Raw genomic sequence first — 21,324 nt, forward strand, 5'->3', positions numbered from 1 at the left:
TCAGTGCTCATCTATGGGGCTCAACGCTCCTCTGTGGGGCACAGATCTCCTTTATGGGGCTCAGATCTCCCCTATGGGGCTCAGCGCTCCCCTATGGGGCACATCACTGCCCTATGGGGCCCAGATCTCTATGGGGCCCAGCCTCCATCTATGGGGCACATCCCTCCTCTATGGGGCACAGCGCTCCCCTATGGGTCACATCTCTCCCCTATGGGGCAAATCACTGCCCTATGGGGCCCAGCCCTCCATCTATGGGGCTCAGCCTCCATCTATGGGTCACATCGCTCCCCTATGGGGCTCAGATCTCTATGGGGCTCAGCCTCCATCTATGGGGCCCAGCCTCCATCTATGGGTCACATCGCTCCCCTATGGGGCTCAGATCTCTATGGGGCCCAGCCCTCCATCTATGGGGCTCAGCCTCCATCTATGGGTCACATCGCTCCCCTATGGGGCTCAGATCTCTATGGGGCTCAGCCTCCATCTATGGGGCCCAGCCTCCATCTATGGGGCTCAGCCTCCATCTATGGGTCACACCACTCCCCTATGGGGCTCAGCCTCCATCTATGGGTCACACCACTCCCCTATGGGGCTCAGCCTCCATCTATGGGTCACACCACTCCCCTATGGGGCTCAGCCTCCATCTATGGGGCTCAGCCTCCATCTATGGGTCACACCGCCCCCCTATGGGTCACATCGCCCCCCCACGGGGCGCGGCGTCCCCCCACCACGTGACCACCCCCCCACCCCAACCCCCCCCCACTCCCCACCCCCCCGCCCCCTCCCGGACCCGAAGCTTTCGGCTGCGCTCGGCTGTTTTCGGCTGCGCTCGGCTCGGCGGCGCCTCCCTTGGGCGGGGCGCAGCCCTTAAAGCCGCCCGCGGCCCCGGGATCCAAAACTGCGGCGCTGCGGGGCGGCCGGGATCCGCTGTGCGGTACGGAGGGGGGGGGGGGAGCCGCTTCCGGCCGGGTCCGAGCGGTTCCGAACGGTTCCGAACGGTTCCGAAGGGGTTTCGAGTCGTTCCGGGGGGCTCCGAATGGTTCCGAGGGGCTCCGAGTGGGTTCCGGGGGGGATCCGAATGGTTTCGGGGGATTCCGAGTGGGTTCCGAATGGTTCCGAGCGGGTTCCGAGCGGTTCCGACGGACTCCGAACGGTTCCGAGTGGTTCCGACGGGATTCCGAGTGGTTCCGAGGGGTTCCGGGGTGTTTCGGGGGATTCCGAGTGGGTTCCGAGTGGTTCCGGGGGGTTCCGACGTGTTCCGAGCGGTTCTGAATGGTTCCGGGGGGGTTCCGAACGGTTCTGAGGAGCTTCCGGGCAGTTCCGAATGGTTCCGACGGGGTTCTGAGCGGATCCGGGGGGGTTCCGATGGGATCCGGGTGGTTCCGGAGGATTCCGAGTGGTTCCGAGTGATTCAGGGGGGGGTTCTGAGGGGGTTCCGAAGGGGTCCGAATGGTTCCGAGTGGTTCCGAGTGGTTCCGAGTGGTTCCGGGGCGGTTCCGAGTGGTTCCGAGTGGTTCGGGGGGGGGGTTCTGAGGGAGTTCCGAGGGGGTCCGAATGGTTCCGAGTGGTTCCGGGGGGGTTCCGAGTGGTTCTGGGGGGGTTCTGAGGGGGTTCCGAAGGGTTCCGAGTGGTTCTGGGGGGGTTCCAAAGGGGTCCGAATGGTTCTGAGTGGTTCTGAGTGGTTCCGAGTGGTTCCGAGTGGTTCTGGGGGGGTTCCGAGTGGTTCCGAGTGGTTCCGAGTGGTTCCGAGTGGTTCCGGGGGGGTTCTGTTGGGTTCTGTTGGGTTCTGTTGGGTTCTGTTGGGTTCTATGGCGGTTCTGTGGCGGATCCGCCCCGGTGACGCCTTCGGTGCCGGCGGTTCCGATGGGTTCCCAGCGGTTCTGGGCGGGTTCTGGCGGTTCCCGGTGGCCGTTTTGGGCTCGGTTCCGTCGGTGCCAGTTCTGATGGTCCCAGCGCTGCTTTCGGGTCGGTTCCGGGTCCCGGTTCTGGGTGGGTTCTGTTGGTACCGGCTCAGCCCTGGCGCGGCACCGCCGTGCCGTGATTCATCCTTTCCCTCCGGCTGACAGCGCCGCCGGCGTGGGCGCAAAGAACCGGAACCGAACCGGAACCGAACCGGAACCGAACTGGAACCGAACTGGAACCGAACCGGAACCGAACTGGAACCGAACCGGAACCGGCACCAGGACCCGCCTTGGTTCCACCAGCAGCGCTGCCACCAACAGCCGAACCAACACCGGGACCAACAGCGGTACCAGAACCGACACCGGGACCCACATCGGCACCACAATGGAGACGCTGGTACCAACACCGACAGAACCGACACCGGAACCAACAGCAGAACCGCCGCCGGTACCAGCAGCAACACCGGTACCAACCACCGCCACCGGAACCGCCGCCGGTACCGACATCGGCACCACCAGAATCACCCTTGGTACCAGCAGAACCACCAGAACCACCACCAGAAGCACCCTAACGACCCTTGGTACCACCAGAACCACCACCGGTACCACCAGAACCACCAGAACCACCCTTGGCCCTACCAGAACCACTCACCGGTACCACCAGAACCACCAGAACCACCGGAACCATCCTTGGCACCACCAGAACCGCCACCGGCACCACCAGAACCACCCCTGGAACCACCAGAACCCCCACCAGAACCACCAGAACCCCTACAGAACCACCCCTGGTACCACCAGAACCGCCCTGGTGCCAGCAGAACCCCCACAGAACCGCCCTGGTACCACCAGAACCCCCACAGAACCACCAGAACCACTCACCGGTACCACCAGAACCCCCACAGAACCACCCTTGGTACCACCAGAACCGCCCTGGTACCACCAGAACCACCAGAACCCCCGCAGAACCGCCCTGGTACCACCAGAACCCCCACTAGAACCACCAGAACCACCTTTGGTACCACCAGAACCCCAACCAGAACCACCAGAACCCCCACAGAACCGCCCTTGGTACCACCAGAACCGCCCCTGGTACCACCCTGGTACCACCAGAACCACCAGAACCGCCCTGGTACCACCAGAACCACCTTTGGTACCACCAGAACCGCCCCTGGTGCCGGCGGTACCGGCAGCCCCTCCCCCGGCAGATTTCGGGTCGCTGGGCGCCGTTTTGGGGCGCGGTGCCCTCAGGGATTTTTGGGGGGGGGGGGGGCAATGAGGACCGGTTGGACCGGCACCGCCCCCCCCCCCCGGCACCGCACCCCCCCGCATTCGGCACCATTGGGCACCGCGGTTCCGCCGGCACCATCGGAACCAGCAGATTGGGGGGGGGATGGGGGGGGTTTGGGGAGGGGATGGGGGGAGATAGGGGGGGATTTGGGGGGGGTCATGGGGGGCAGGTCGGGGGGGGGGAAATGGGGGGGATTTGGGGGGAGATGGGGGTAAATGGGGATGGGGGCTATGGGGGGGATTTGGGGGTGGATGGGGAGAGATGGGGGGGTCATGGGGGAGATGGGGAGATGGAGGGGGGATCATGGGGGGGGATTTGGGGGGAGATGGGGGTCATGGGGGGATTTGGGGGGCAGGTGGGGGGAAGATGGGGGGGTCATGGGGGGAGGTGGGGAGATGGAGGGGGGGTCATGGGGGGTTATGGGGGGGATTTAGGGGGAGATGGGGGGGTTATGGGGGGGGATTTGGGGGGTAGATGGGGGGAAATGGGGATGGGGGGGAGATGGGGGGGTCATGGAGGGTTATGGGGGGGGTTTGGGGGGGTGAGATGGAAGGGGTTATGGGGGGTTTTGGGGGGGAATGGGGATGGGGGGGGACATGGGGGGGTTATGGGGGCGATTTGGGGGGCAGATGGGGGGTCAATGGGGATGGGGGCTATGGGGGAATTTGGGGGGAGGATGGGGTGAGATGGGGGGGTCAATGGGGGTTATGGGGGGCAGATGGGGATGGGGGGGACATGGGGGGGTCGTGGAGGGTTATGGGGAGGGATTTGGGGGGGTGGGGGCTATGGGGGGGGAGATGGGGATGGGGGGGATTTGGGGGGTCATGGGGATGGGGGGGAGATGGGGGGGTCATGGGGGGATTTGGGGGGGAGATGGGGGATCATGGGGGGAGATGGAGGGGGGGGACATGGGGGGGTCATGGGGGGGGATTTGGGGGGCAGATGGGGGGAGATGGGGATGGGGGCAGATATGGGGATGGGGGCTTTGGGGGGGATGGGGGGCAGGGGGGATATGGGGGTCAGTGAGGATGGGGGCAGTTGGGGGGGTCATGGGGGGAGATGGGGGGGCAGGGGGGGGTCAGTGAGGAAGGGGGGGTCGGGGGAGATGGGGGGTCGTGGGGGTGTTTGGGGGGGGATGGGGGGGGTCTGTAGGGTTTGAGGAGACGTGAGGACAAGGGGGGGGCGGGGGGGGGGGCACACAGGCGCTGACCGCCTTCGTCCCGCAGGTGACGATGATGATGGAGCTGAGGTCGCGCCGGCGGCGGTGATGAAGGGGACGAGGATGAGGATGGCGACGAAGGTGGCGATGAGGAGGAGGAGGGTGAGGATGATGAAGGTGGCGATGATGGCGAGATGATGGTGATGAAGCTGATGAAGGTGGCGATGATGATGAAGGCGACGCTGATGAAGGTGATGATGATGAAGGCGGTGATGACGATGGTGGTGATGGTGACGATGAAAGTGATGATGAAGGTGACGATGATGAAGGTGATGAAGGTGATGGAGATGATGACGATGAAGGTGATGATGATGGAGGTGATGATGATGGAGGTGATGAAGGTAATGGAGGTGATGGAGCTGATGAAGGTGATGGAGGTGATGATGATGAAGGTGATGATGATGATGGAGGTGGCGATGAAGGTGATGATGATGATGATGGAGGTGATGATGCTGAAGGTGATGAAGGTGATGGAGGTGATGATGATGGAGGTGATGATGATAATGGAGGTGATGATGATGATGGAGGTGGCGATGAAGGTGATGATGAAGGTGATGGAGGTGATGATGATGGAGGTGATGATGATGATGATGATGATGAAGGTGATGATGATGAAGGTGATGGAGGTGACGATGATGGAGGTGGCGATGAAGGTGATGATGGAGGTGATGATGATGATGATGGAGGTGGCGATGAAGGTGATGATGATGATGAAGGTGATGATGATGATGGAGGTGGTGATGAAGGTGATGATGATGATGATGGAGGTGATGAAGGTGATGATGATGATGATGGGGGTGGCGATGATGATGATGATGATGGTGGAGGTGGCGATGAAGGTGATGATGATGATGATGGGGGTGGTGATGATGATGATGGTGGAGGTGGCGATGAAGGCCACGCGGATGCTGGCCCTGCTGCCGCCCGCCGGGGTTCCTGGCGATGCGATTTTTTACCCGCTGGCCCAAAATCACATTGCCAGGGATTTCCAACGGGCGGCGGCGACCGCAGCGATGGGGCAGGGATGTGGGGCAGGGATGGGGCAGGGATGTGGGGCAGGGATGTGGGGCAGGGATGGGGCAGGGATGTGGGGCAGGGATGTGGGGCAGGGATGGGGCAGGGATGTGGGGCAGGGATGTGGGGCAGGGATGGGGCAGGGATGGGGCAGGGATGTGGGGCAGGGATGTGGGGCAGAGATGTGGGGCAGGGATGGGGCAGGGATGTGGGGCAGGGACGTGGGGCAGGGACGTGGGGCAGGGATGTGGGGCAGGGATGGGGCAGATGTGGGGCAGGGATGGGGCAGGGATGTGGGGCAGGGACGTGGGGCAGGGATGTGGGGCAGGGATGTGGGGCAGGGATGGGGCAGATGTGGGGCAGGGATGGGGCAGGGATGTGGGGCAAGGATGTGGGGCAGCTATGGGGCAGATGTGGGGCAGGGATGTGGGGCAAGGATGTGGGGCAGCTATGGGGCAGCTATGGGGCAGGGATGTGGGGCACAGAGATATGGGGCAGCTGAGATATGGGGCAGGGATGTGGGGCACAGATATGGGGCAGCGATGGGGCAGGGATGTGGGGCAGGGATGTGGGGCACAGATATGGGGCAGCTATGGGGCAGTGATGGGGCAGGGATGTGGGGCAGCTCTGGGGTTGCTGCTATGGGGCAGCTGTGGGACATGAGGACAGACGTGGGGACACAGCGGGACACGGGGACGTCAGGATGGGACGCCGTGAGGGGACAGCGGGACAGACGGGGGGACAGACGGACACACGGACAGCCGTGGGGACACACAGCTGTGGGGACAGAGGGCTACGGGGACGGACAGACGGACAGCCATGTGGACAGATGGACGGACAGACGGACAGCCGTGCCCGTGAGGGCAGATGGACGCGTAGCCATTAGGACAGATGGACAGACAGATGGACAGGCAGCCATTAGGACAAACGGAGAGACGGACGGACGGACGGACGCAGCCATTAAATGGACAGATGGACAGGCAGACACGCAGCCTTGGGACAGACAGACAGATGGACACGCAGCCGTTAGGATGGACGGACAGGCAGACAAGATGGGCAGACAGACACGCAGCCATTCGGACGGACAGGCGGACGGACACGCAGCTGTTAGGACAGACGGACAGATGGACACGCAGCCGTTCGGACGGACAGACACGTAGCCATTCAGACGGACGGACAGACAGGCAGATGGACACGCAGCCATTCGGACGGACGGGCGGACAGACAGGCAGACAGACACGCAGCTGTTAGGACAGACAGATGCGCAGCCGTGAGGGCAGACGGACGCGCAGCCATTCGGATGGACAGACAGATGGGCAGACAGGCGGACACACAGCCATTCGGACGGACGGACGGACAGATGGACGTGCAGCCATGAGGGCAGACGGACGTGCAGCCATTGGGACGGGTGGGCAGACGGGCAGGCAGGCGGACAGACAGGCGGACGGGCAGGCGGACAGACGGGCAGGCAGGCGGACAGACAGATGGACAGGCAGGCGGACAGACAGGCAGACAGGCAGGCGGACAGATGGACAGACAGATGGACAGGCAGGCGGACAGGCAGGTGGACAGGCAGGTGGACAGACAGACGGACAGGCAGGCGGACAGGCAGGCGGACAGACACACAAGCAGGCGGACAGACGGATGGACAGGCAGGCAGACGGACAGGCGGACGGACGGACGGACGGACAGAGGCCCGTCCCCGTGGCGCAGGGCTTGGCGCAGCTGTGAACAGTTCCCGTCGTGTTCACAGTGGCTAAGTTCCGCGTCCCGAGGACCCCCCCTCCCCCCCCCCACAAAAAAAAGCCCAAAACAACGACCCCCCCCCCAACCCCCCCCCTTAACGACCCCCCCCCACCTTAACGACCCCCCCGGTGCCCCCCCGGCGCCGCCCCCGGTGCCTACTGAGCTGACACGCAGTCGTTGGTCGCACACTGGCTCAGTTCAGCAGGAACAGGGGTCTGCGCCGCTGCCGCCGCACCGGGACCCCCCCATATGGACCCCCCCCCATATAGACCCCCCCCCCATATGGACCCCCCCCCATATGGACCCCCCCACATGGATCCCCCCCTTAGGACCCCCCCATATGGACTCCCCCCCTTAGGACCCCCCCATATGGGCCCCCCCCCATATGGACCCCCCCATATGGACCCCCCCCATATGGACCCCCCCCCCCATATGGGCCCCCCCCCATATGGACCCCCCCATATGGACCCCCCCCCCATATGGGCCCCCCCCCATATGGACCCCCCCTTAGGAACCCCCCACATGGACCCCCCCACATGGACCCCCCCCCATATGGACCCCCCCGTGGGACCCCCCCCATATGGACCCCCCCATAAGGACCCCCCAACATGGATCCCCCCCTTAGGACCCCCCCACATGGACCCCCCCCCCATATGGACCCCCCCCATATGGACACCCCGTGGGATCCCCCCCCATGGGCCCCCCCACATGGGCCCCCCCACATGGACCCCCCCCCCCCACATGGACCCCCCCACATGGGCCCCCCCTTGGGACCCCTCCTTATGACCCCCCCCAACCCCCCACCCAGGACCCTCAGCACCCCCCCCCCCATCGAACCCCCTCGATTCCCCCCCCCCCCCCTTTTGAAGCTTTTCTGTCGTCCCCCCCCAAACCCGACCCCCCCCCCCAAAAGGATCCACGAGACCCCCCCCCCCCCCAAGAATCCCTTTGGGACCCCAAGGACCCCCCCGGGATCTCTGAGACCCCCCTCATAACCTCCCCCCTTCACCAAGGCCCCCCCCAGGCCTTTGGGTGCCCGCCCCCCCCCCCAGGATCCGTGGGACCCCCGGGACCCACAGCCCCCCCCCGGTTGGACCTCTGGAACCCCCCCATTTCCCCCCCCTTTTGAAACCACCCCGGCCTTTCAGACCCCCCCGACCCCCCCCCCAGGATCCATCGGCCCCCCCCAGGACCCCCCCCCAGGATCCATAGGACCCCCCCACACTCCCCCCCAGCGCCCCCCCCCCGCCCCGTCGGACTTCCAGAATCCCCCTCAGTTCCCCCCCTCCGAACCACGGCCTCATTTCAGAGCCCCCCCCCCCAACAACCGTGGGACCCCCCCCACGTGTGCCCCCCCCCCCCCTCCCCGTCCCCAAGGACCCACGTGACTCCCTCGTGCGACCCCCCCCCACCCATGGGACCCCCCCCCCACCCAGCACCCTCAGCACCCCCCCGTCGGACCTCTGGAACCCCCCCTCAATCCCCCCCCCCCCTTTTGAAACCACCCCGTCCTTTCAGCGCCCCCCCCCACGACCCATGGACCCCCCCCCACCAGGACCCCCCCCCCAGAATCCCCTCGGGACCCCCAGGATCTGAGACCCCCTCATAACCTCAGCCCCCCCCCCCATGAACCTCCAAACCACCCTGAGACGCCCCCCTCCCCGACCCCCCCCGGGCCTCTGGGTGCCCCCCCAGGAACCCCAAACCCCCCCTAGGACCCCCCCCCCGAGACCCCCCCCAGGACCCCCCCTCCGTTCCTTTATTCCTGCAGGGGGGACAAATCAGAACCTTAAGACCCCCCCCCAACCTCCCCTGAGCCCCCCCCCCCAGATCCCCCCCCAAACCCCTCTGAGACCCCAGGGGGGGACAAATCAGAACCCTAAGGCCCCCCCCCAGGACCCCCCCCAGGAACCCCAAACCCTCCGGGACCCCCCCTCCGCTCCTTTATTCCTGCAGGGGGGCACAAATCAGAACCTTAAGACCCCCCCTCAAACCCCCCCTAAGACCCCCCCCCCCCCAGACCCCCCTCCAGGAACCCCAAACCCCCTGTGACCCCCCCCCAGGACCCCCCCTCCGCTCCTTTATTCCTGCAGGGGGGACAAATCAGAACCTTAAGACCCCCCCTCAAACCCCCCCTAAGACTCCCCCCCCCAGAGACCCCCCAGGACCCCCCCTCCACTCCCCTATTCCTGCAGGAGGGCACAGATCAGAACCTTAAGACCCCCCCCAAGCCCCCATGAGCCCCCCCCCAGGACCCCCCCTCCGCTCCTTTATTCCTGCAGGGGGGCACAAATCAGAACCTTAAGACCCCCCCCTAAACCCCCCCTAAGACTCCCCCCCCCCAGGACCCCCCCCAGGAACCCCAAACCCCCCTGTGCCCCCCCCCAGGACCCCCCCTCTGCTCCCCTATTCCTGCAGGGGGGACAAATCAGAACCTTAAGGCCCCCCCCCAGGACCCCCCCAGGAACCCCAAACCCTCCAGGACCCCCCCCCAGGACCCCCCCTCCGCTCCCCTATTCCTGCAGGAGGGCACAGATCAGAACCTTAAGACCCCCCCCCCAACCTCCCCTGAGCCCCCCCCCCAGATCCCCCCCCAAACCCCCCGAGACCCCCCCCTCAGGAACCCCAAACCCCCCAGGACCCCCCCCCCGCTCCTTTATTCCTGCAGAGGGGCACAAATCAGAACTTTAAAGCCCCCCCCCCCGGGATGTTCGGGGATCTCAGCCCCCCTTGGATTTTTTGTGCCCCCCCCCAGAGCCACATGGCGGCCCCCCCAACCCCCCCTCGGGGCCCCGCCCGGCGTCGCGCGTGGGAAGAAGAAGGGAAGGGCGGCGGCGGCGGCGGGGGGGGGGATGGGGGGGGGGTGAGTCACGGCCGGGGGGGGGGGGAGGGGGGGCGGCCTCGCCCTTCTTTTTTTCCGCCTTATTTCCCAAAATAAAGTCCTGGAGCGAAACGCGCCCGAATTCAGGGAATTTCCCTGACGTCAATCCGGGGGGGGGGCGGGGGGGGCGGACGGCCGCGCCCTTTTTGGGGGCCCCGCCCAAGAGGAGGGGGGGGGGCGTTTGCCCACGTGTCCCCCCACGAGTTTGGGGCGCGGTCCCTTTAAGGCGCAGACGCGGCGTTGAGCCCGCCCCTTCTCCGCGGTGATTGGCTGCGGGGCGGAACGCCGGGCCCGCCCTCGGCTGTCAATCAAGGCGGGGCGCGGGACGCCACTCAGCGCGGATTCCACCAATGGGAAGCGGGGAGGGGCGGGGACAGAGCGAGGGGGCGGAGCTAAAGGCTCCATTCATAAAATCTGTAACAGCCGTGGGGAAAGCGGCGACGTAACCGGGGGGGGGGGGGGGGGCGGCAAAACGGGGATCCCCGCGACCACGTGACCCCCCAGGGTTACCCCTTTCCCCCCCCCCCATAAAGAGAAGCGCCCACCCTCCCACCACCCACCCCTCCACGACCCCCCCCCATCATTTCGAAGCCCCCACCCCCCAAAAAACCCCAGCACACTGCACAGCCCAACCCCAATTCCCCCCCAAACACCACCTGCTGGGGGGGGGGGGTTAAGCAGCCCCCACCCCCCCCCCCCCGAAGACCACAAAGACCCCACAGAGACCAACTGCTGTGTGTGGGGGGGGGTTAATCAGCCCCCCCACCCCCCAATTTACTTTTATTATCTAAAGATTAAAGGCTGAGTGCGGTTAATCACCCCCCCCCCCATTCATTTGTATGATCCAAAGGCTGAGAGCGGTTCCAGGGGGAGGGAAATGGGGGGGGGGGGGTGTATAAAAAGGGAGGGGGGATCTCATTTTGGGGTCTTTTTGCCCTTTTTTTTTTTCGGGGGGGGCGGGGAGGCGGCCCCCACCACCGTCAGCTTTTTGGGGAGGGCAGCAGAGGCTTTCAGGGCCACCTCCCGTTCGATGCGGAGCCGAATGCCGACCTCCAGCGTCTGGGGGGGGGAAAAGAGAAAATTGGGGAGGGGGGGGGGGGTGGTCAGAGTGGGGGGCGTCACCCCACCCCACCCCCCCCACCTCCCATGGATCCCCCCCCCCCCGAACCTTCTTCAGCTTCTGCTGCTGGATCACACGGAGCTTCTTGGGGGCGATGACTCTGCCTTAAATTGGGGGGGGGGGGGTTTAGAAGACACCCCCTCCCTCCCCCCAATTCTCCTGCCTCCCCCTCCTCTCCATTCCCCCCCCACCTTTTAAAATGCCCCCCCCAAATATCCCCCCTTAAAGCCCCTCCCACCCCCCCAAGACCCCCATTTTGACCCCCCCACCCCAACCTTTACAAACCCCCCAATGCCCCCCCCCTTAAAGACCCCCCCAACCCCGAACACCCCCCACATTTACACCCCCCTTCCCTCCTCCACGCCCCCCCCCACCCTTTCAGAAGCCCCCCAGCCCCAAACACCCCCAACATTCACCCTCCCCTCCTTTTAACCCCCCCCCCAGCCCCACATTTGGACTCACTCCCCCCTTAAAGACCCCCTAGCCCCCCCCCCACATCTGGCCCCCCCCCTTTAACCCTCCCCCCTCCCACATTTGGATCCCATCCCCTTTAACCCCCCCCCCACATGTGGACCCCCCCCCCATTAACCCTCCCCCCCCCCATTTGGACCCCTCCCCCCTTTATCAACCCCCTCCCCACATTTGGACTCCCCCTTTTAACCCCCCCCCCACATTTAGGCCCCCCACTATAACCCTCCCCCCTCCCCATTTCGACCCCCCCCCATTTATCCACCCTCCCCCCTCAGCTCCACACTTCAGCCCCCCCTTAAAGCCCCCCCCCCCCCCAGTTTGGACCCCTCCTTCATTTGGAAGCCCCTCGACGCCCCCCCCCCTCCTTTTTAAACCCCCCTCTTCCAGCCCCACAACCTCTCCCCCCCCCCCATACTTTGGACCCCTCCCCATTTGGAAGCCCCCCCCCCCCCCCTCCTTTTTAACCCCCTCTTCCAGCCCCATAACCAACCGCCCCCCCGCAATTTGGACCCCTTCCCCACTTTGGAAGCCCTTCAACGCCCCCCCCGCCCCCATTTCGGCCCCCCCCCCGCCCTCCTCACCTCCTTTCCTCGGCCCCTTCCCCGCCCCCCTTTCCGCCGCCGCTCTCCGCGGTTTCTTCTCCGCCGCTTTCGGCCTCCCCTGCGCCATGGCAGCACTTCCGGTTTGGCAAGGCGGAAGCGGAAATAGGGATGAACGGGAGGCGCGAGGCACGACGGGTCGCAGCGAGGCGGAAGTAGGGAGGGGGGAGGGGCGCGGGGTACGCCGGGACGCAGCGAGGCGATAATAATGCCTCGCTGCATCCCGGCGTGCCCCGCGCCGTCAGCGCCCTTCCAATGCATGGCGCAGCTCTTCGGGGCGGAAGACCCCGAATTCCGTCACGATTCCCCCCGTGATCAACTCGTGGGGCGTGACGTCAAAGGCGGGGTTCCACACATCGACCCCTGGGGGGGGGGAGGGGGTAAAAAATGGGGGTCAGGACCCTATAGGGGCCTTCATCTCCTATAGGGGACCCCCTGCCCCATGTGGAGCCCCCTGCCCTATAGGGACCCCCCCATAAGTCTCCCCCACCACACAGACCCTCCATCACCCCCCCTTCCCCCAATAAGGATCTCCTGCCCTATAGGGACCCCCCCACCCCAATAAAGGCCTCCTGCCCTACACTGACACCCCACATCCTACGAGGTCCCCCCCTCACCCCATAAGCCCCCCACCCCACACAGACCCTCCATCACCCCCCACCCTCGATAAGGGTCTCCTGCCCTATAGGGACCCTCCCCACCCCCCCCAGCCTAATAAAGGCCTCCTGCCCTACACTGGGACCCCACATCCTCCGGTGGGACCCCACATCCTACGAGGTTCCCCTCCCTCACCCCATAAGCCCCCCACCCCACACAGACCCTCCCATCACCCCCCCTCCCCTGATAAGGGTCTCCTGCCCTATAGGGACCCTCCCACCCCAATAAGGGCCTCCTGCCCTACACTGACACCCCACATCCTACGAGGTTCCCCCCTCACCCCATAAGTCTCCCCGACCCCACACAGACCCTCCCATCACCCCCCTTCCCCCTATAAGGGCCTCCTGCCCTATAGGAACTCCCCTCCAATAAGGATCTCCTGCCCTATAGGGACCCTCCCACCCCAATAAAGGCCTCCTGCCCTACACCGGAACCCCACATCCTCCGGTGGGACCCCACATCCTACGAGGTTCCCCTCCCTCACCCCATAAGCCCCCCACCCCACACAGACCCTCCCATCACCCCCCCTTCCCCCTAAAAGGATCTCCTGCCCTATAGGGACCCCCCCACCCCAATAAAGGCCTCCTGCCCTACACTGGGACCCCACATCCTACGAGGTCCTCCCCTCACCCCATAAGTCTCCGCCACCCCACACAGACCCTCCCATCACCCCCCCTCCAATAAGGGTCTCCTGCCCTATAGGGACCCCCCTCCAATAAGGATCTCCTGCCCTATAGGGACCCCCCTCCAATAAGGATCTCCTGCCCTATAGGGACCCTCCCACCCCAATAAAGGCCTCCTGCCCTACACTGGGAGCCCACATCCTCCGGTGGGACCCCACATCCTATGAGGTTTGCCCATCTTATAGCCCCCCCACTCCATAAGTCTCCCCCACCCCACACAGACCCTCCCATCACCTCCCCTTCCTCCTATAAGGGCCTCCTGCCCTATAGGAACCCCCCTCCAATAAGGATCTCCTGCCCTATAGGAACCCCCCCACCCCAGTAAAGGCCTCCTGCCCTATAGGGATCCCCCTCCAATAAGGATCTCCTGCCCTATAGGGACCCCCCTCCAATAAGGATCTCCTGCCCTATAGGGACCCCCCCACCCCAATAAAGGCCTCCTGCCCTACACTGGGACCCCACATCCTCCGGTGGGACCCCACATCCTATGAGGTTTCCCCACCCTACAACCCCCCCCACACCCCACACAGACATCACCCCCCCTTCCCCCAATAAGGATCTCCTGCCCTATAGGAACCCCCCCACCCCAGTAAAGGCCTCCTGCCCTACACTGACACCCCACATCCTACGAAGTCCCCCCCTCACCCCATAAGTCTCCCCCACCCCACACAGACCCTCCCATCACCCCCCCTCCAATAAGGGTCTCCTGCCCTATAGGGACCCCCCTCCAATAAGGATCTCCTGCCCTATAGGGACCCCCCTCCAATAAGGATCTCCTGCCCTATAGGGACCCTCCCACCCCAATAAAGGCCTCCTGCCCTACACTGACACCCCACATCCTACGAGGTCCCCCCCTCACCCCATAAGCCCCCCACCCCACACATACCCTCCCATCACCCCCCCTCCCCCAATAAGGATCTCCTGCCCTATAGGGACCCTCCCACCCCAATAAAGGCCTCCTGCCCTACACTGGAACCCCACATCCTCCGGTGGGACCCCACATCCTATGAGGTTTCCCCACCCTACAACCCCCCCCACACTCCACATAGACATCACCCCCCCTTCCCCCAATAAGGGTCTCCTGCCCTATAGGAACCCCCCCACCCCAGTAAAGGCCTCCTGCCCTACACTGACACCCCACATCCTATGAGGTCCCCCCCTCACCCCATAAGTCTCCCCCACCCCACACAGACCCTCCCATCACCCCCCTTCCCCCTATAAGGGCCTCCTGCCCTATAGGAACCCCCCTCCAATAAGGATCTCCTGCCCTATAGGGACCCCCCCACCCCAATAAAGGCTTCCTGCCCTATAGGAACCCCCCTCCAATAAGGATCTCCTGCCCTATAGGGACCCCCCCCATCCCAATAAAGGCTTCCTGCCCTATAGGAACCCCCCTCCAATAAGGGTCTCCTGCCCTATAGGGACCCTCCCACCCCAATAAAGGCATCCTGCCCTACACCGGGACCCCACATCCTACGAGGTTCCCCCCCCTCACCCCATAAGTCTCCCCCACCCCACACAGACCCTCCCATCACCCCCCTTCCCCCTATAAGGGCCTCCTGCTCTATAGGAACCCCCCTCCAATAAGGCTTTCCTGCCCTATAGGGACCCCCCCCACCCCAATAAAGGCCTCCTGCCCTACACTGACACCCCACATCCTACGAGGTCCCCCCCTCACCCCATAAGCCCCCCACCCCACACATACCCTCCCATCACCCCCCCTCCCCTGATAAGGGTCTCCTGCCCTATAGGGACCCCCCTCCAATAAGGATCTCCTGCCCTATAGGAACCCCCCCACCCCAGTAAAGGCCTCCTGCCCTATAGGGACCCCCCTCCAATAAGGATCTCCTGCCCTATAGGAACCCCCCTCCAATAAGGATCTCCTGCCCTATAGGGACCCTCCCACCCCAATAAGGGCCTCCTGCCCTACACTGACACCCCACATCCTACGAGGTCCCCCCTCACCCCATAGCCCCGCTCGCGGGCTCCTCACCATGCGGGGCCAGGCGCACGCCCTGCAGCTCGGTCAGCTCGCGCTCCGGCCGCTCCTCGATGGGGATGAGGGCCCCGCTGGGCACCGCGGGGTCCCAGGAGGACGACGGGGCGGCCACGTAGAACGGCACCCCGTGGTGCCGCGCGGCCACGGCCAGCGCGTAGGTGCCGATCTTATTGGCCGTGTCCCCGTTGGCCGCGATGCGGTCGGCGCCCACCACCACGGCTGGGGGGAGGGGAGACCCCACCGCTCACATTGGGACCACAGTGATCACACTGGGACCCCAATGATCCCACTGAGACCCCAATGATCACACTGGGACCCCAGTGATCACACTGGGACCCCACTGAGACCCCACTGATCCCACTGAGACCGCAATGATCCCACTGAGACCCCATTGATCCCATTGGGACCCCAGTGATCCCACTGAGACCCCACCGCTCACATCGGGACCCCAGTGATAACACTGAGACCCCAATGATCCCATTGGGACCCCAATGATCCCACTGAGACCCCAGTGATCACACTGGGACCCCACCGCTCACACTGGAACCCCAATGATCACACTGGGACCACACTGATCCCATTGGGACCCCATTGATCCCACTGAGGCCCCAGTGATCCCAATGAGACCCCACTGATCCCACTGAGACCCCAATGATCCCACTGAGACCCCATTGATCCCATTGGGACCCCAGTGATCCCACTGAGACCCCACCGCTCACACTGGGACCCCATTGATCCCACTGAGACCCCACCGGTCACACTGGGACCCCAATGATCACACTGGGACCCCATTGATCCCACTGAGACCGAACTGGTCACACTGGGACCCCATTGATCACACTGAGACCCCATTGATCCCATTGGGACCCCAATGATCCCACTGAGACCCCACTGATCCCACTCCCTCCTGCCCCCCTGCCCCCCCATGCACTCCCTTCCTGCCCCCACCCCACCGTGCACCCCCCTCCCTGATGGCCCCCCCAAGCCCCCCCCACCCCCCTCGCCCCCCCCCTCACCGTGCACCCCGCACTCCCTGATGGCCCCCCAACCCCCCCATCCCCCCCCTTACCGTGCCCCCCCACCTCCCTGATGCCCCCCCAACCCCCCCTACCCCCCTCGCCCCCCCCCCTCACCGTGCCCCCCCTGCTCATGATGCCCCCCTCGCCCCCACCCCCCTTGCCCCCCCTCACCGTGCACCCCCCCCTGACGCCCCCCCCTCGCCCCCCCCTCACCGTGCACCCCCCGCTCATGATGCCCCCCCAACCCCCCCACCCCCCGTTGCCCCCCTCCCTGACGCCCCCCCCCCCCCACCGTGCACCCCCCCCCTGACGCCCCCCCCCTCACCGTGCACGCCCCGCTCCCTGATGGCGGCGGCGGCGGCGCCGTCGGCGATGAGCGTGGCGGGCAGGCGGTCGTGCAGCGCCTCCAGCGCCGTCAGCCGCGCCCCCTGCAGGAACGGCCGCGTCTCCGTGCACAGCAGCCGCGCCAGGCGGCCCTGCGAGTGCAGCGCCCGCACGACGCCTGCGGGGAGCCGGGGCTGCGGGGGGGGCGGAGACACGCGGGGGGGGCGGGGGGGGGGGCGTGGGAAAAGGGGACGGAGCTGTAGGGACACGTGGGGGCACAGCGACACGTGGGGACGTATAGGGACACGTGGGGACACATAGGGACACATAGGGACGTATAGGGACACATAGGGACGTACAGAGACATATAGGGGCACATGGGGACATATGGGGACAAATGAGGACACATGGGGACATATAGGGACACGTGGGGACACATGGGGACATATGGGGACACATGGGGACATACAGGGACACACAGGGACACATGAGGACATAGAGGGACATATAGGGACACATGGGGACATATAGGGACACATAGGGACATATAGGGACATATAGGGACATATGGGAACACATGGGGACATATAGGGATATATAGGGACACATAGGGACACGTGGGGACACATAGGGACACGTGGGGACATATAGGGACATATGGGGACACGTGGGGACATATAGGGACATATAGGGACACATAGGAACACGTGGGGACACATAGGGACATATAGGACACATGGGGACACATGGGAACATATAGGGACATATAGGGATACATAGGAACACGTGAGAACACATAGGGACATATAGGGACACAGGAATACATAGGAACACATAAGGACACATAGGAACACATAGGGACACATAAGGACACATAGGGACACATAGGGATACATAGGGATACATGGGGACACATAGGGACACATAGGGACACATAAGGACACATAGGGACACATAGGGATACATAGGGATACATGGGGACACATAGGGACACATAGGGACACATAAGGACACATAGGGACACATAGGGACACATAAGGACACATAGGGACACATAGGGATACATAGGGATACATGGGGACACATAGGGACACATAAGGACACATAGGGACACATAGGAACACGTGGGGACATATAGGGACATGCAGCAACATATAGGGACACGTGGGGATGTGTGGGGACACGCGGGGAGCCGTACCGACACACAGGGACGTATAGGGATATACAGACCCCCGGCCCCCCATGACCCCCCACGACCCCCGACCCCCCATGAACCCCATGACCCCCAGCGCCCCATGACCTCCGTGACCCCCCATGACCCCCAGCTCCCCATGACCCCCCGTAACCCCTGGTCCCATGACCCCCAATAACCCTCGTGACCCCCGGCCCCCCATGACCCTCCGTGACCCCCGGCCCCCCATGACCCCCCGTGACCCCCCATGACCCCCAGCTCCCCATGACTCCCGATGGCCCTCAGCCCCCCATGACCCCCCGTGACCCCCGGCGCCCCATGACCCCCCATGACCCCCCGTGACCCCCGTGGCCCCGTACCCAGCGCGGTGCCGTATCCGGCCGTGGCGAGGCTGCCGGTGTTGCAGTGGCTGAGCACGGTGAGGCGGCGCGGGGCCGGCAGGCGCTGCACGATGTGCCGGGCGCCGTGGCCGCCGATGCTCCGATTGACCTCAACGTCCTTCTGCAGCAGCGCCTCCAGGTGCGCGATGGCCCTTTAAGAGGGGGGGGGGCGCTGCCGAGCCCACCCTACGCGGACCCCCCCTCCGTGGGGCCGCCAACACCCACAGCTCTGCCCCGTACCCCCCCCTTCACCCCACACCCCCCCATTCCCCCCTTACCTGGCCCTCAGCCCCCCCTTCACCCCATAACCCCCCTACACCCCCCATTTCCCATCCCTCAGCCCCATATTCCTCTCCTTCACCCCATAGCCTCCCATGTATCCCCCCCCCTTACCTGGCCCTCAGCCCCCCCTTCACCCCATATCCCCCCCTTCACCCCATAACCCCCCTACCCCCCTCTCATTTCCCATCCCTCAGCCCCATATCCCCCCCTTCACCCCATAAACCCTCCTTCACCCCATAACTCCCCCCTTCACCCCATATCCTTCCCCTTCACCCCATATCCCCCCCTTCACCCCATATCTCCCTCCTTCTCCCCATATCCCCCCCTTCATCTCATATCCCCCCATACTCCCCCCCTTACCTGGCCCTCAGCCCCCCCTTCACCCCATATCCCCCCCCTTCACCCCATAACCCCCCCTACACCCCATATCCCCCCCCATCACCCCATAACCTCTCCATACCCCCCCTTACCTGGCCCTCAGCTCCCCCTTCATTCCATAACTCCCCCCTTTACCCCATATCTCCCCCCCTTCACCCCATAACCCCCCTACACCCCCCCTTACCTGGCCCTCAGCCCCCCCTGCACCCCATATCCCTCCCCTTCACCCCATAACTCCCCCCTTCACCCCATAACCCCCCTACATCCCCTATCCCTCCCCTTCACCCCATAACCCCCCATAGCCCCCCTTACCTGGCCCTCAGCCCCCCCTTCACCCCATATCCCCCCCTTCACCCCATATCCCCCCTTCACCCCATATCCCTCCCCTACACCCCATATCCCCCCCTTCACCCCATAACCCCCCCCTTCACCCCATATCCCCCTACACCCCCCCTTACCTGGCCCTCAGCCCCCCCTTCACCCCATAACCCCCCCAACATCCCATATCCCCCCTTCACCCCATAACCCCCCTTCACCCCATAACCCCCCTTCACCCCATATCCCCCCTTCACCCCATATCTCGCCGCCTTCACCCCATAACCCCCCTACACCCCCCCTTACCTGGCCCTCAGCCCCCCCTTCACCCCATAACTCCCCCCTTCACCCCATATCCCCCCCTTCACCCCATAACCCCCCTACATCCCCTATCCCTCCCCTTCACCCCATAACCCCCCATACCCCCCCCTTACCTGGCCCTCAGCCCCCCCTTCACCCCATATCCCCCCCTTCACCCCATATCTCCCCCCCTTCACCCCATATCCCCCCATACTCCCCCTTACCTGGCCCTCAGGCCCCCCTTCACCCCATAACCCCCCCTTCACCCCATAACCCCCCATACCCCCCCTTACCTGGCCCTCAGCCCCCCCTTCACCCCATAAGCCCCCCAACATCCCATAACCCCCCCCTTCACCCCATAACTCCCCCCTTCACCCCATATCCCCCCCTTCACCCCATATCCCCCCCCTTCACCCCATATCCCCCTACACCCCCCCTTACCTGGCCCTCAGCCCCCCCTCCCCCCCTCGCCGCTCTCCGTCCATCCACGCCTCCATCTCCTTCCTCAGCCTCTCCATTTCTCTCCCCACGTTGACGGCGGTGGGCCTGGCGCTGCGCACCACCTCCATCCTCCCCATCACGAACTCCAGCAACGCCTCCGGGTCGCCCCGAGGCCCCCGGCCGCCTTTTAATTCCAGGGCCACGGCCAGGCAGCCCAGCAGGGCGATGGCCGGAGCTCCCCGCACCTCCATGGCGCCGATGGCGGCGGCGGCTCCGTCCGCGTCCGCCACCGTCTGGTAACGGAGCTCCGACGGCAGCAGCCGCTGGTTGAGGAACCGCAGCGAGCGGCCGTCGTAAAGGAGGGACTGCAGGGGGGCTGTGGGGTCGGGGGCGGTTGTGGGGTCGGGGGGGGTTGTGGGGTCAGGGGGGTTTGTGGGGTCGGGGGCAGCAGTTGTGGAGTTGGGGGTTGTGGGGTCGCGGGGGGTGGTTTTGGGGTTAGGGGTGGTTGTGGGGTCGGGGGTGTGGGGGGTTATGGGGTTGGGGTTATGGGGGGTGGTTGTGGAGGACATGGATGCGATGGTTGGTGGTTGTGGGGTTGGGGGGGGTTGTGGGGTCGGAGGGGTTTGTGGGGTTGTGAGGGGGGTGGTTGTGGGGTTGGGGGGGTTATGGAATCAATGGGGGTTGTGGGGTTGGAGGCGGTTGTGGGGTTGTGGGAGGGCTGTGGGGTAGCAGAGATGGTTATAGGGTTGGGGGAACTTATGGGGTCAATAAGGGTTGTGGGGTCAGGGGGTGGTTGTGGGGTTGGGGGGGTTATGGAATCAATGGGGGTTGTGGGGTTGGAGGCGGTTGTGGGGTTGCGGGTTTGTGGTGGTTCTGATGGGCCCGGTGGGGCTGTGGGGCGGTTCTGAGTCCAGTGGGGGGGGGGTTTATGGGTTCGGCGGCGGTTCTGGCGGGTCCGGTGGCGGCTCTGATGGGTTCAGCGGCGGTTCTGATGGGCCTCGTGCTGGCGCTGGGCCTGCTGGGGGGTTCGGAGGTGGTTCGGAAGGGTTCGGAGGTGGTTCGGAAGGGTTCGGAGGCGGTTCCGCGTCCAGCAGCGCTGGTTCCGAGTCTGACAGCGG

At 64.8% G+C, this 21,324-nt stretch overlaps 3 protein-coding genes across 9 annotated transcripts; 1 reads left to right on the forward strand and 2 right to left on the reverse strand.

Annotated features, from left to right (window-relative positions):
* Positions 1-788: 788 nt before the first annotated feature.
* Positions 789-7,220, forward strand: LOC149913881 (uncharacterized). 7 transcript variants are annotated; one of them, XM_090128700.1, is made up of 3 exons: positions 789-931; positions 4,413-4,848; positions 4,933-7,220. In XM_090128700.1, exons 2-3 carry the CDS (start codon positions 4,540-4,542, stop codon positions 6,577-6,579), a joined length of 1,956 nt encoding a protein of 651 aa, XP_089984826.1. In that variant the 5' UTR covers positions 789-931; positions 4,413-4,539; the 3' UTR covers positions 6,580-7,220. The 7 variants fall into 7 exon arrangements, with proteins under 7 accessions (XP_089984826.1, XP_089984828.1, XP_089984823.1 ...); XM_090128702.1 differs by having other exon boundaries at positions 4,957-7,220; XM_090128697.1 differs by having other exon boundaries at positions 4,413-4,737; positions 4,783-7,220.
* A 3,553-nt stretch (positions 7,221-10,773) lies between these two features.
* On the reverse strand, positions 10,774-12,351 carry C34H19orf53 (chromosome 34 C19orf53 homolog). The gene is made up of 3 exons (XM_090128564.1): positions 12,219-12,351; positions 11,215-11,270; positions 10,774-11,105 (listed from the first exon to the last, which is right to left on the reverse strand). The coding sequence occupies exons 1-3, from the start codon at positions 12,304-12,306 to the stop codon at positions 10,962-10,964; spliced, it is 288 nt and encodes a 95-aa protein (XP_089984690.1). The 5' UTR covers positions 12,307-12,351; the 3' UTR covers positions 10,774-10,961.
* On the reverse strand, positions 10,965-21,242 carry MRI1 (methylthioribose-1-phosphate isomerase 1). The gene is made up of 7 exons (XM_090128563.1): positions 20,207-21,242; positions 18,470-18,642; positions 16,920-17,096; positions 15,570-15,794; positions 12,219-12,599; positions 11,215-11,266; positions 10,965-11,105 (listed from the first exon to the last, which is right to left on the reverse strand). The coding sequence occupies exons 1-5, from the start codon at positions 20,773-20,775 to the stop codon at positions 12,478-12,480; spliced, it is 1,266 nt and encodes a 421-aa protein (XP_089984689.1). The 5' UTR covers positions 20,776-21,242; the 3' UTR covers positions 10,965-11,105; positions 11,215-11,266; positions 12,219-12,477.
* Positions 21,243-21,324: the final 82 nt, after the last annotated feature.

Source organism: Phasianus colchicus, chromosome 34 (assembly GCF_987193195.1).
Source record: "Phasianus colchicus chromosome 34, bPhaCol1.hap1.1, whole genome shotgun sequence".
Lineage (NCBI taxonomy): Eukaryota > Metazoa > Chordata > Aves > Galliformes > Phasianidae > Phasianus > Phasianus colchicus.